The 15014-nt window shown below is 42.4% G+C and overlaps 1 protein-coding gene across 2 annotated transcripts in view; it reads left to right on the forward strand.

The window, feature by feature from the left end:
- Positions 1-15014, forward strand: part of DNAH3 (dynein axonemal heavy chain 3) — a 64483-nt gene that overhangs the window by 42387 nt on the left and 7082 nt on the right. For both annotated transcript variants that reach the window (XM_048962420.1, XM_048962421.1), the window contains 15 exons: positions 318-554; positions 880-983; positions 1664-1958; positions 2388-2567; positions 3511-3634; positions 3726-3882; positions 4738-4881; positions 5513-6179; positions 6286-6451; positions 6774-6990; positions 7899-8081; positions 8861-9059; positions 9880-12021; positions 12913-13138; positions 13466-13710. In XM_048962420.1, coding sequence (XP_048818377.1) covers positions 318-554; positions 880-983; positions 1664-1958; positions 2388-2567; positions 3511-3634; positions 3726-3882; positions 4738-4881; positions 5513-6179; positions 6286-6451; positions 6774-6990; positions 7899-8081; positions 8861-9059; positions 9880-12021; positions 12913-13138; positions 13466-13710 — 5286 coding nt within the window. The remainder of the gene's footprint in view (positions 1-317; positions 555-879; positions 984-1663; positions 1959-2387; positions 2568-3510; positions 3635-3725; positions 3883-4737; positions 4882-5512; positions 6180-6285; positions 6452-6773; positions 6991-7898; positions 8082-8860; positions 9060-9879; positions 12022-12912; positions 13139-13465; positions 13711-15014) is intronic.

The raw sequence follows: 15014 nt of genomic DNA on the forward strand, positions 1-15014 counted from the left end.
GCACAGTGCTTTGGCTGGCATACAGAGCTTTTGCACCGGGGCGTTGGTGTCATTACAGAGCTGCACGTGGCCTTGTGAGCATATTTCACATGCTTTGTGTGCTGTCTGCTGGCATCTGAAAGAAAAAAAAAGAAAAAAAAGGACTCTCTGTGAAAGCTTCTCATTCATTTCTATCTCTAATTATTTGTAGCACTTTACACAGGCAAAGTTTTCACTATGCTCTGAGTTTGTCTCAGAATACTTTGTGCAAAAATAGGTTTTGAGTTGGGGTTAATGTTGTTCTTAGCACTTAACGAGAATTCAAAATATTGTTTTAGATGAAATAAGGCCACCTGAGGAAGAGGGGAAGGAAAGCATGTCAAGTCAGCAGATCGCCTTGTGGCTGCAGGGGCTCTTCCTTTTTGCTTTGGTTTGGACGATTGGCGGGACCATCGATGCAGACAGCAGAAAGAAGTTTGATGTGTTCTACCGTAACTTGTTAATGGGGGCAGATGATGGAAACCAACGCCCCAAGAATGTGAAGATCACCAGAAACAATATCTTCCCAGAAAAAGGTACTTAGTAACTGCACTTGCCTGGATTTTGATGAAGCTGTAAGTTCGCTCAGCACCTTAAAAGAGCTCTGGGTGTGCTGCAGAGCCAGCCTCTGCTGTGTGCTGCACGCTGGGTGCCTCCTGCCTGTATGCCTCATGGACTCAACGCTGCAGCTGAATCTGACCTGGAATAGCTGTGTGCTGAGCACAGCAGAGAGAGGAGGAGGGGCTGTCCTGAGATAAAAAGGTCTTTGTTGTCTCTCCGTGTTGGACTTCTCACACTGACGTTATAGAAGTTTATTCTAATCAGTGGGTTTCCCCGTGTTCTGTTGTTTTTAATTAACAGGGACTGTTTATGACTTCTATTTTTACAAGCGTGGGAGTGGGCAGTGGAACCTGTGGACGGATTACATCTCGCAGGATGAACAAGTTATCTCCCCAGGAGCTAAGGTTTACACTGACGTCTCTCACTGTAGAAAACAATTATTTGGTTAAATGATTTAAAGGTGTAAATCAGTTACCTTTGTGAACTCCTATTATGTTTAATGTTTGAACTGCAGCATTTCATCACTGTAGGCCCCTATGTATTAGTTCTGTGTCCCTGCACAGTATGCATTAACCAAGCAAACAGGTCAGTGCTTGTTTGGCAAGGACCAAGGGTCGTGGATCCCTCCATTTCCACATCCTGATGGCATTTGCAAACTGTAGGAAGTGTAGTACAGCAGTGATCTGTATAGAAGTACCAATTCTGCAGGTGTAATTCCAAGATAATTGATGTTTGTCCTGCTTTTATTAGAGAGAAATTCTGACTGTCCCTCCCTGCTTGCACAGCAGGGGAAAGAATTAAGCTGTGCTCGGCCATGCAGTTCTCTTTTCAGGCTCCACGTCGTGTCTATGAGCCATGTAACAGGTAAATACCATTTGGGCTGTCGACTGAACAATCTCTGCTGAACAGGCAGTGCCATCTGCACTGTCTAGCAGAATCTCATTCTAACCTAGGTTTTCAGGGAGGAGAATTTCATCAACATATATTTGTGCTACAGGCCTCTTGTAGCCGCATGAAAGTATTCTCATTTGTGTAGCATTCGGTGTTTGATCTTCACAAGCTGTTTCACTTCCCTGTGTAACAGGTCTCAGAGCTAATCATTCCAACAATGGAAACTGCCAGACAGGCGTTCTTTCTGAAAACATACGTGGATCATAACATCCCTTTGCTTTTTGTGGGTCCCACTGGCACTGGAAAATCAGCTATAACAAACAATTTTCTACTACAACTTCCCAAGCCAACGTATATCCCAGTTTTCATCAACTTCTCTGCAAGAACCTCGGCTAACCAAACCCAAGACATTATCATGTCCAAGCTGGACAGAAGAAGAAAAGGATTATTTGGGCCTCCTCCAGGGAAGAGGGCTGTGATATTTGTAGGTAAGACAAGTTTCTCATGTCTTTCTGTCATTTAAAGTCTGGCTTTAGGCCAAGGAAGTAATTCACTGAGATAGTGAGGCATTTGTTTTGCCTCAGTGCTCCTTGTTTTTTTCAGGCGCCCAGGGGAAAGTTAGCACTGCCCCCTGCTGAAAGGTTTCTAGCTGTTGGAGCAGTACTCTTGGGAACAGTTTGACTCATTTTAAATGTGTTTGCAGTGTGATGCAGTATGAAATCACCAACCATGCTTTATTAAACCATCAATGTAATGCCTACAAAGTACAATGTCATTTGATTCTGCTTTTACGAACTACCAAAATAACAATGTAGAACCTTTTTCTACCACTCCTCCCATTGTTTTTTATTCTTAGCTTCATAAAAGAGATTCCTAAATGCTGAGAGGTTTTTCCTTACTACCCCTGCTTTCCACAGATGACCTAAACATGCCGGCCAAGGAGGTGTACGGAGCACAGCCGCCCATCGAGCTTCTCAGGCAGTGGGTTGATCACGGTCACTGGTATGACCAGAAAGATGCCTCCAAGATTAATATCATAGATGTGCTGCTTCTGTCAGCTATGGGTCCTCCCGGGGGCGGCAGGAATGATATCACAGGTAGGAAATCTGCCAAGGGTGGTACAAAGTCTGTATGCACGAGGAAAAGCACCTCCAATTGAATTTCAGAGGCCGGTTTCATTTTGCTGATGGCAGACTCTACGCTTGTCTGTCATTTGGATTGCTCCAGGAGGAAGTATGTGTACTCAAGGTCAAAACTGTAACTCTTCCAGAATTAACTCAATCAATATTGGGAAGTAGATGATGAAATGGCAGGAAACTTTAAGAAACTGACACTTTTTTTTTTCACTTTTCACTCATTGCAAAGGGAAGATAGCATATCCTCCTGAAAGGTCTCTCTGGCTACACTAACAGTTCTCACCTGAAATCCCATTTCCTGTTGCTGAGACAGGCTGCTTGAATTTACTTAAAGGCATGTTGCTCAAAAATCTGTGGTGCCTGCCAAATCACTGTGAGGAGGGTAATATTTTCTAATGGAAAGCCTTACTGTAGCTACAGCTACATCATTATATTCACTTAGCCTCCACATAAAGATTCTAGTACAGGTATACACTCTGAGGAGGCTTTATTAAAATAACTATTTTGACACTGCTGATTTTTTATAACTTAGTAGTGTGTATTCTGCATACTTTCATGTGAAATGTGAGAAGAAGGTCATTGCTTTTGTGAAGCTTTACTGTGCCTTATCATGGATGTCAAAGCTCCTGTAATTGAAATTTGGGTGATAGTGGCTGTACTGTGATGGAGATTTGTGGTTTCCTTATTAAAAGCAGTCAATTTAAAGAGGAATATTGACATATAAACCATGAACCCGTTTATGTTCCTTTGGTGTCACTGCTGTGGCAGAAATTAGGCAGAAACAAAATAGTGGAGCTGCAACCAGTTGCAAATCTGTGCTAGTCGATCCTAGCCAGATGCTGAGGGCAGGCAGGAAAGCACTTGGACGTTCCTAGATCCCTCTGGTGTTCTTGGTGTGTTGCAGGGCGCTTCACGCGGCACTTGAACGTTGTATCTATCTGTTCTTTTGATGATGGCATTCTCACCAAGATTTTTACTGCAGTTTCTGATTGGCACTTCAGCAAAGGCTTTGAGTCCATCTTTGTAAGGTAATTTGATGCATTTCCTGCATCACCTTTGTCACGTTTTCTCCTGCAGCTTATCTGTGGATCTTACAATGTCTCTCTTTTCCTTCTTCAGGCTTGGTAAGATAATGGTCCACGCGACAATGATGATTTACAAAATGGCAGTTGAGAATTTCCTTCCAACTCCTTCAAAATCCCATTATGTCTTCAATCTCCGAGATTTTTCCCGAGTTGTTAAAGGAGTGCTGCTCTGTCCTCACACTCATCTGCAAGTAAGTAGTTCCGTTGTGTTGCTGTAGGAAAGAGCAATGGGAAGAGTGAATTCCAATATTACGAAGGGAACATCTCAAAATACATGAACTATGATTTCAGTTGATTTGCATTTGCAATTGAGATGGCAGTTGAGTGCCTTGCTGTGTAATTTCCCTCTCTGATGGAGGGAAACAGCTGTTATTTTTGCTGATGTTCTTTCCATGTGTGGCCCAGGGGTCCAAGGCCAATCTGTTACAGCCTGTACTTCGGGCCATCCCACCTCGTGTGCTTTCAAACAAAATCTCCCACAGAAATAAGCATGTGAAAAGACTTGGTGTTTCTTTTCAAGTTAATGAGCTTGCCAGTGAACAAGACAATGGGTTGGCCCAGGATTTGGGCCAAATATTACAAAAGTATAATGACGGATATGGAGGATTTTCATCCTTTTGCTTTTTCTTCCATTTTCAGCAATATTGCTTGGGAATTTCTAGGAATATTGGAAGTCGTATTTCTACTGGGGTAATGTGTTTGGTGCAAGAATAGAACAGGATGACTACCAGCTATTCAGGGAATGTCTTGGCCAGTGACAGAGGTTGGGCAGGGATAGGGCTAGAGGCTGTGTCAGTAAGATTTGTTCTTTATGCACAGGAGTGGGGAGATTTGATACAGCTGAGAAAAATGCCCTGACAGAAGAGCCACAGGTCACTGGTTAGGGAAGCTAGTCAAGTGAGCAGATGCTGAGCCATGTGCCAAATGGCTTGAAACTGAAGGATTCCCACTGAGCTTAGGACAAAATACAGCAGGGTCCAGATGGACATTTCTAACTCATCCTGCCTGAGCAATATTTACCCATATTCTTGTGTGTACCTTTTCAGAATGAAGACAAACTGATCCGCCTTTGGATTCACGAGGTGTACCGAGTTTTTTATGATCGCTTAGTTGATGAGGAGGACAGGGAAGTATTCTTTCAGATGGTAAAAAAGACAACATCAGATAGCTTCAAGCAGAACCTCGATAAGGTATTTTTCAACAACATGCTAGACCCACGTGTTTCAGAAACACTTAGACACTGAGATTGCACTAGTACTGGACGTGTTTTGAATGATCTATACCACTGCATTCATAAAGTTTGGCTTTTCTTCTGTTTGTATTATGTATTATATGCACTCCTACGGAAACTAATACTTCATATCTGCATGATCCAGATCTTCAAAATGATTCTGCTTTGGTACAGAGGACCGCATGGGATAACTGCCTTTCGTTGTTCACTTGTGCTCCTGCTTAGCATACACTGGAATGAGTCACTGGGAGTAGTGGGCACTTTTCTGAGAAATCTTTTGGCAACTTTTCCTGCTTTTCACAGCACAATCACCGCTGACATGGTGACATGTGCATGGCAGAAACTTGCATGCCTGCTTACAGAGTATTACTCCGTTCAGGAGGCTTTTCTGTTTCACCCCTCCACCCTCTTCCATTCTCTTTTTTTCTTTCTTTTGTCTTTGTTTCTTTTTTTTCTTCCATACTAAGATGATAACTGAAATAGCTGGAAAATGGTGCTTCTCACAGTATTATTATTATATGGATAAGAATAATTATTGCTTTAATGAAAGTAATTCTCCAGTAGTCTGAATTTTGTGTCAATTCCTGTAGGTACTGAGTCATCTCTCACCCACTGGCAAGGTCACTGATGATCATATTCGCAGCCTTTTCTTTGGAGACTACCTGAAGCCAGACAGTAATGTAAAAGCGTATGATGAAATCACAGACTTGGAGCAATTGACAGCTGTGATGGAATCCTACCTGGAGGAATACAACAATACCAGCAGAGCACCAATGCCCTTAGTCATGTTCAAGTTTGCTGTTGAGCATATCTCAAGGATATGCAGGGTACTGAAACAGGATAATGGACATCTTTTGTTGGTGGGCATTGGTGGAAGTGGTCGACAAAGTGCTACCAAGCTAGCCACCTACATCAGTGCATTTGAACTCTTTCAAATTGAAATTACAAAGTCCTATGGAGTCAGTGAATGGAAAGAGGATATTAAACGAGTCATGCTGAAGGCTGGTGTTGGTAACAAGAACGTTTCCTTTTTGTTCTGTGATAATCAAATAAAGGATGAAACATTTATAGAAGACATCAACATGCTTTTAAATACGGGTGATGTGCCTAATATCTTTGCTGCTGATGAGAAGGCTGAAATTGTTGAGAAAATGCAAAGTGCAGCAAGGATGGGGAGTGAGAAAATTGAAGCTACTCCGCTTGCTATGTACAATTTCTTTATTGAAAGGGTGAAGAAAAATTTACATATTGTCTTAGGTCTGTATATAATGCATTATTTCCTAGAATGGCTTTTCTGCTTCCTAGCTGCAGAATAAGTTAGATAATAATCGTGGTGTTCTTGCTGTGTTTTTATATTTCCCAGCAATGAGCCCCGTTGGTGATGCGTTTCGGAATCGATTACGGATGTTCCCGTCCCTGATAAACTGTTGCACCATTGACTGGTTCCAAACCTGGCCTGCAGATGCTTTGGAAATGGTTGCTAACAAGTTCTTAGAGGAGGTTGAACTTGAAGAAGACATTAGAAAAGAGTAAGAGTTTATTTGTCAAGAAACACAATGCAAATGTTTACCTCCCCCTTATCAGACCTACGTGGCCAGGACGCTGTCTGTATGAGTGGGCCAGGCTGAATCACCTCTTTGATTACAGTGCGAGCCAAAGGCATCTGATATACATGTCAGACTGTGCTCTTTGAAAGAGCATTTGAAAATCTGAAAAATATTTCATGTAGTAGGGAAAAATAATTCTGCCTTCACTAACACTGACAAGATTTCATAGACAAAATAATTTTCTCATTATTAATTGAAGTAAAAAGAGATGATATTTACAGTAACCCAGAAAATTTTTCTCTAGGGTTGTGTCAATGTGCAAATATTTCCAAGAAAGTGTGAGAGAGCTCTCCATCAGCTATTACAGTACGCTGCGAAGACACAACTACGTAACACCAACATCGTACCTGGAGATGATTCTTACCTTTAAAACTCTGCTGATTAGCAAAAGGCAAGAAGTTGACACAATGAGAAATCGTTACCTTACAGGGCTCGAAAAACTTGATTTTGCATCTTCACAAGTAAGTCTCAGTGAAAACACTGAACGTGTGGCATATGCATACTTTAATAGAGGGGCTGTATAAGTGGAATCAAACTTACAGAAATAAAGCTTATTAAATTCCTTCTTCACTGTATTCAGGATGCTGTTGATAACTTTCTATAGAAAGCATCCAGAAAAGTGAGGTTATTGCTTAGTGATTTTAACTTCAGACAATAGCACTTAATAGAAAGCTACATGAAGCTGATGGTATCATTGAGTGTTAAAGGGAAAAAAGGAACAGATGCACTTATTTTCTCAAAACCTTATATACAAAAACCATTCCTTAGCTTCTGTTACCCTTTCTAAAACAGGAAGAAGTTGAAGAACATTGTAAATCCTTAACAAACATTGATTCCCCAATGGATTCCCAGTGGGAGATTGATTGGGGTCTGCGTAAACAGCCCCCCTACAAGCATCTAATCCAGGGACTGAGCTTCCCAGTGCGAAGTGGTGGAGCTTCCAGGCACTGTCCTGACAAAGAACATCTAATGCAGAGCTGTTGCTGTCTCTAAATCTGTGTTACAGTCATAGTTTCTTTTGGATTCAGTTTCTCCACCTGTGCAATAAAAGATTATTTGGGGTTCCAGAAACTGAAACTGACAGTGAAGAAAAAAATACAATTGATCAGTTTATTTCTCATGATTGAAATTAAGTGGATCATGAAGAAGGAACCATGGATGATTACAAATACTCTTTTTAAAAATTCAATTCCTTTCAATAAAACAGCTCTTACTAAAAATAGGTCAGAGAACTCTTTTAATAATTATTCAAAGTCTGATGTCCCTTTTTCACTTGTTAATGTCTTCGCATCTTTCTCCCTAAGACATCAAGAGTGTGAAGCTTGTGGAAATGTTTACAAGGATTTCCTCTTGATTTCCTGTTCATCAGGTTGCAGAGATGCAGAAAGAACTGACTGCCCTTCAGCCTGAACTGATTCAAACTTCTGCAGAAACAGAGAAAATGATGATCCAGATTGAAAAAGAAACAGCTGAAGTAGATGCAAAGAAGGAAATCGTGTCAGCAGATGAAAAGGAGGCTAATGAAGCAGCAGCTGCTGCAAAAGCTATTAAGGTACTGAATGGGGCTTCGGCCTGGAGAGCGATGGGTTTTCAGCATCTTTCCAAGTAAGTCTGTATTCTGATGTGTTAGCGGGGTGAACAAGATGTTCCTGATATAAAGAAGGTAAATTTTGGCTGCTTAGTGTGTGGCTGTTTCACAGTACCTGCAAATCTTCCTTTACTGGTTCCCATCCCAAAGATTCATAGCTTTTATTTCTGTAGTAATAATTCTGCTTTTCAGCAGTTGGAGTACTGAGGTCAGACAGATTCCAGGCCCAGCAATGGTTTGCAGATGGGGTTAGGTGAGCTGATGTCACAGAGCTGTGTGAAGCCCTGCCAGGCATAACCTAAGAGATGCTGATGCAGCCAGTTGTCTGTAGCACAGAATTTGCAGTGGGGAGCTCCAGGATTCCTCAGTATATTTTTGGAGCTAGTTGGAAAGGCCATTGATAGATAATTACTAAGATCTGGGTATGTGATAAAGAATTTAAGCTACTCGGTATATGCTTTCTACCTGATCGGCGCTCTTAAATTAAAAGCAGTTGTATCTAACCTGTTTTAATTTTCTTTGTCAGACCAGAGAGACTTTGAGCTTGAAAGCTTGGCTGGCATTCTCAGCTCTGGGTTGAGTGTATGGAATTTCCTAACTTCTCTACAATCCTTTCCTCCTCAAACTGTGCAGACCAAAGTAGTTTCCTCTCCAAGAAGCACAGTGTTGTGGAGACTCCTTATTAGATACTTCCAGGCAGAGTGTTCTGTGAAACTACAGGCATCTCCCCAATGTCTTGACAGGACGAATGCGAAGGAGACCTTGCGGAGGCCATGCCAGCTCTGGAGGCAGCACTTGCAGCTCTTGATACCCTGAATCCTTCAGATATTTCTCTTGTGAAGTCCATGCAGAATCCACCTGGTCCTGTTAAGCTTGTCATGGAGAGTATCTGTGTCATGAAGGGGACTAAACCAGAGAGGAAGCCTGATCCGAATGGCAGTGGTAATGAAGTGTTTGTTATCCCTGCCCCAGGAATGGTTGGGTGCTGTGTGTTGCCCTGGTGGAGCATGTTTTTGTTAGCGATGGCTTAGGGCTGCTCTTGATAGCTGAGAGCTTACTTTGCTATTACAGCATCCTGCACTTGCTTGGCTGCTGCATAAGCTTTGTAGGTATGATCCCAGAGGGCACAAAGTCACAGTTTCAACTTGCTTTGACCCAGTCTTGTGGTTAACTTCACCTTGAGGGGCTCCTCTGTAATCCCTGCTGCAAAACAGCACCAGATATGCTGGGAGACAGAATTCTGGCTGTCCCCTTGCCATAGGCTACCGTTCTAACCAACCCTTTCTTTCTCGTGTTACTATTGTGAGACTGCACAGGATCTACAAGGTGGGATAGGAAAGACTTTTACTTCACATCCCCACATTTCAGCTCTTAATAACAGAAATAAGAGTTCTGTAAATTTGTTTTTCATCCAAAATTGTCTTGTCTAGATTAGGATGTAGTGCCTTCATATAGGCATTGATTTGTCTGATAAACTGGTATAATTAAAATAATATGGTAAGAAAGACTGCATAATAATTTGTTTCCCTTGTTGAAGTAGAATTAATATGTAATTAATAAATTCAATGAGTGTTAGCAATACTGAAGTTCCGGTCTGAATTTCTTCAGGAGAGGATTTTCACAAAATAGTTGGCCGTGCTTGCATAGTAGAATTTGACTGCAAAGTCATGATAATAGTTCTTCCTGTTAAGTTTTGTTTGTTTTTTTTTTCAATTTGAACATGCATGACTTAGGCCTGATTTTTGTGTTGTGTGCAATGCAGGTAAAATGATAGAAGACTACTGGGGGCCCTCTAGAAAAATTCTTGGAGATCTGAAATTCCTGGAGAGCTTGAAGTCATACGACAAGGATAATATTCCTCCAACTGTAATGAAGAGAATTAGAGAGAGGTTTATTGATCATCCAGATTTTCAGCCAGCTGTCATTAAAAATGTCTCATCAGCCTGTGAAGGCCTGTGTAAGTGGGTGCGAGCCATGGAGGTCTACGACCGTGTTGCAAAAGTGGTTGCCCCAAAACGCGAACGTTTGAGAACTGCAGAAGAGTTACTGGATGTTCAGATGCAGAAGCTAAAAGCAAAGCAAGCGGAACTTAAGAAGGTTGTTGATCGCCTCCAAGCTTTGAATGATGATTTAGAAAGCATGAATGACCGTAAGAGAGAATTAGAAAATAATATTGAACTCTGCTCACAAAAGCTTGTGAGAGCCGAACAGCTCATCAGTGGTCTTGGTGGAGAGAAAGACAGGTGGACAGCAGCTGCACGGTTACTGAGAATCCGGTACACAGACCTTACAGGAGACGTGTTGTTATCTTCAGGAACTGTGGCTTATCTGGGAGCCTTTACTGTAGACTACCGTTTGCAGTGTCAAAAGCAATGGCAGGTTCTGTGCAATGAGAAGAACATACCGTGCTCCAGTGATTTTACCTTAAGCGGCACACTGGGGGATCCAGTCAAAATCCGTGCGTGGCAGATTGCTGGGTTGCCAATTGATTCTTTTTCCGTTGACAATGGCATAATAGTTTCTAACTCAAGGAGATGGGCTTTAATGATAGATCCTCAAAGGCAAGCTAACAGGTGGGTGAAGAATATGGAGAAAGCCAACAAGCTGTCAGTCATCAAATTATCTGACGCACATTATGTTAGGACATTAGAAAATGCTGTTCAGCTTGGAACACCCGTCCTGCTGGAAAATATTGGAGAAGAACTAGACGCTTTCCTAGAACCCATCTTACTAAAGCTAACATTCAAACAACAGGGAGTAGAGTACATGAAATTAGGGGAAAATATAATCGAATATTCAAGAGATTTCAGGTTTTACATAACGACCCGCTTAAGAAATCCTCATTATCTTCCTGAAGTGGCTATTAAAGTTTGTCTGCTCAACTTCATGATTACACCGTTGGGTCTTCAGGACCAGCTTCTTGGAATTGTAGCTGCAGAGGAAAAGCCTGAACTAGAAGAAAAGAAAAATAAACTGATTATAGAAAGTGCGGCCAACAAGAAACAATTGAAGGAAATAGAAGACAAAATCCTGGAAGTCCTTTCCAAGTCAGAAGGAAACATCTTAGAAGATGAAACAGCGATAAACATTTTGTCTTCGTCCAAAGAGTTATCTGAAGAAATATCTGAAAAGCAAGAAGTTGCCTCAGCAACGGAAATGCAGATAGATTCTACTCGAGTGGGGTATAAGCCTGTTGCTGTTCATTCAGCTGTTGTCTTCTTCTGCATCTCTGATCTGGCAAACATTGAACCCATGTACCAGTATTCGTTGACTTGGTTCATTAACTTGTATGTTCAGTCCATTGCTAAAAGCAAAAAGAGTGAAGATCTAGAAGAGAGGATTAAGAATATAATAGAGCACTTCACAACAAGCATCTACAACAACGTCTGTCGCTCACTGTTTGAGAAGGATAAGCTGTTATTCTCTCTCCTCCTGACAGTGGGCATAATGAAGGGAAGAGGCCGAATAGATGATGAAGTCTGGCGTTTGCTACTGACAGGAGGGGTTGCTCTTGACAACCCTCATCCCAACCCAGCTCCAGACTGGCTCTCTGACAAATCATGGGCAGAGCTTGTGCGTGCGTCTTGTCTGAGAAACCTTCAGGGCCTGATGGAACATGTAAGAGAGAATTCTTCAAAGTGGAAACGAGTCTATGACTCTGCAAGGCCCCACGAAGAAAATTTCCCAGATGCGTGGAGCACACTGACGGGGCTGGATCGTCTGGTGATTCTCAGGTGCTTGAGACCTGACAAAATAGTTCCAGCAGTGCAGGAGTTCATCACAGAAAACATAGGAAGGACTTTTATTGAACCACCTACTTTTGATCTTGGACAAAGCTACAGTGATTCCAATTGTTGTGCCCCTTTGATTTTTGTGTTATCGCCAGGTGCTGACCCCATGGCAGGTGAGATTGATACTGAAAACATTTCTTTTTTTTTTTGTCTAATTAAGTGACTCTGAGTCTGACCTTTAAGATGTCTGTAGGGCATAACACAGCAGTGATAGAACAGAAGATGTTTAGATCTAGCTATATATATAAAATGGTAGTAAAATTGCTGGAGTGGGGTGAAGGAAATGGCGATACCATATCTGGGTCTGTGAGCAGCAGTTCTGGAGTGCAGAATTTCTTAACATCCACACCAGTTCATCATTCGTGCTTACATTACGGTTCCTCCCGTGTGAGGCTGGGAGTTGTCCCCTTCTGAAAGTTTCCTCACTCTGTTACTGAGTAAATGGTGTATATGACCACATTAAAAACACATCTGTTAAATGGCCTTTAAGAAATAACCACCTCATTTATTTTTAAACCTGGTTTTCCGCCCAAAGGATTGTAATATCAGCTGTACTATAAGGATTTCCAGGAGGTACTGGCTTGAACAGCAAAGTAAGAGATACTTACAGCCCATAGGTAAGGGCTCAGTTCACAGGTCAACCCCGTATCAGACTGTGCCCATGAAATATCAGGGAGCAGTGCAGGCTGGAGCTGAGCACTGGGGACTGAAGAGGAGGCTGGGCATTTAGCCTGGCTGCCAGTTATTTTTGTGGTGTTACTTTGTTGTAGGTCGGAATTTCAGTGCATGCCTGAGAAAATGCCTGATGCAGTGTTGGGTGCTACCTGTGGGTTGTTGAGGTGTTGCTTTTCTTTTCTTTTTTTCTTTTTTTCAGCTGAGTAGAATATCTGTTGACCTTTACTCCTTTAATTCTTGCTCCATTATAAAAAAATAAGTGTAACGTGGGCCTAGTTTCTAATAGACTTTGTCTGTCTGTCTTTGCATGTGCACAACTTGCATCGTAGGTTTGCTAAAATTTGCTGACGATGTTGGCATGGGAGGTGCAAACATTCAGACTGTGTCGCTTGGACAAGGTCAGGGCCCAGTGGCAGCCAACGTGATCTGCCAGGCAGTCACTGCCGGGAGCTGGGTGGTACTGCAGAACTGCCATCTTGCAACCAGCTGGATGCCTGCTTTGGAGAAAATCTGCGAGGAGGTGATAGTGCCTGAGAGCACCGACAATAAGTTCCGGTAAGGGATTTGGTATTTTGTTCTTTTTCTATCAGCACTTCTTGTGTGCTGAAGGCACCAGCAAAAAGAAATGAAGCTTGTTCTGTGTGAACAGCTGCTTACAACATTCATATTGTTTGATATGCAGGGATAAAGTAAAGATACCTAATTGGGATGTCATCTTTTCTACTTGTTTGATATACTCTACTTTATGCTGCATTTATAGAGACGTAGATGTTCTCATTATAGCTAGACAAGTAATAAACCCCTTACTTTGCGGAAAATCGATACTGGGGAGTTGTCAGTATTGATGACTCTTGAATAACGAGCAATTTGATTTTTTTGCAGACTGTGGTTAACCAGTTATCCATCAGCAGAATTTCCTGTTAGTATTCTCCAGAACGGCGTCAAAATGACAAATGAACCTCCAAAAGGGGTCAGAGCAAACCTGCTTCGATCGTACCTCAACGACCCCATCTCTGACACCGCATTCTTTAGCAGTTGCCAAAAGCCAGAAATGTGGCAAAAACTGTTGTTTGGTCTTTGCTTTTTTCACGCTGTTGTGCAGGAAAGGAGAAACTTTGGCCCATTGGGTAAGGTTCAGATTATTTTCCAGATTGATTCACAAAGGTTAGTAGTTTTGAAATGCATTATTTATTATTAAAAAGCTGTACTGTTGCCAGCATATTGCAGGAGTGCAATCTGTACTGAACATAATAAGGTTTATAAGCTGTTACCAGTGATTCTTGTTCAAGCAGAGTTGCTCCTGAAGCTCCTGCAAGTGTTACCCTGGGGGAGGGTTAGAAAGTATCCATTGCGTCAATAAATCATACAGCATTTGCATTACATCGTAGCTCACTGGATTAGTTTATTACTCCACTGTTCAGTAACTGCAGTAATTTACTCACCACGTACTTATCAGGGTACTTATCAGCAGTGCTTCTATTCATGTGTGTACGTTTTTAGCAAAGCCAGTGCGCATGTCTGCTTGGTGTAAAACTGAAAGTCAGTAGCTGCGGCGTGTTCATAATGCAACTATGGAAAGATGTATTTAGAGAGATACTGAATTCTGACATTTTCCATAAAATGCAGAAACACGGGAAATTACAGATTTCGTATTTATAACTGTATATATATGTATCTTACACTCTGCGTTAGTGTGCATGAAGCTCTCAGCCTTCCATTCTGATTGAATCTGCCTTCATGCTGTGACTGCTGTGAAATGTTATTTTTTCACTGAAAGCCACTGTCCCTAATGAGCAGCTATTTGCATTAACACAAGGATGCCAGAATGAAGTTAGTCTTCACTGGCTGATGTGGTTTCCAGGGCACACTTCGTATTTAAAAAGTTATGGCTGTCAATCAAGGTCCCCAGAGACTGGAAAAAGGGAACCATCGCTCATTAGCAAGAGAGGGAGGAAAGAGGAGCTGGGGAACTACAGGCTGGTGAGCATCACCTCTGTGCCTGGGAAGATCGCGGAGCAGTTTGCGATGGCACAGCAGAAGGGAGGGCGGCACCCGGCGGGACCTGGACAGGCTGGAGAAGGGGCACATGAGAACCTGCTGAGGCCGAGCAAGGCGCAGTGCGGGGTGCTGTGCTCGGGTCGGGGCAGCGCCAGGTGTGTGCAGACTGGGAGAAGAGCTCACAGAGAGCAGCCCTGCGCAGAGGGACGGGGGGGGTTCTGGTGGACGAAGAGCTGGACGTGAGTGGAAGGCCAACTGCACTCTGGGCCGGGGGCAGAAGGATGGTTGCAGAAATTTACCCGTTTATCAGTTTGTGCCAGGTCTGGGTTTTCCTGGAGGATTCCTTTACCTGGAGCATAGGGCTGTTGTTGGTTTTTAGTTGCTTTTGTTTTTATTGTAATGCTACTCTGACTATTGTATGGATAGATGGGCA

This window comes from Lagopus muta, chromosome 15 (genome assembly GCF_023343835.1).
Source record: "Lagopus muta isolate bLagMut1 chromosome 15, bLagMut1 primary, whole genome shotgun sequence".
Lineage (NCBI taxonomy): Eukaryota > Metazoa > Chordata > Aves > Galliformes > Phasianidae > Lagopus > Lagopus muta.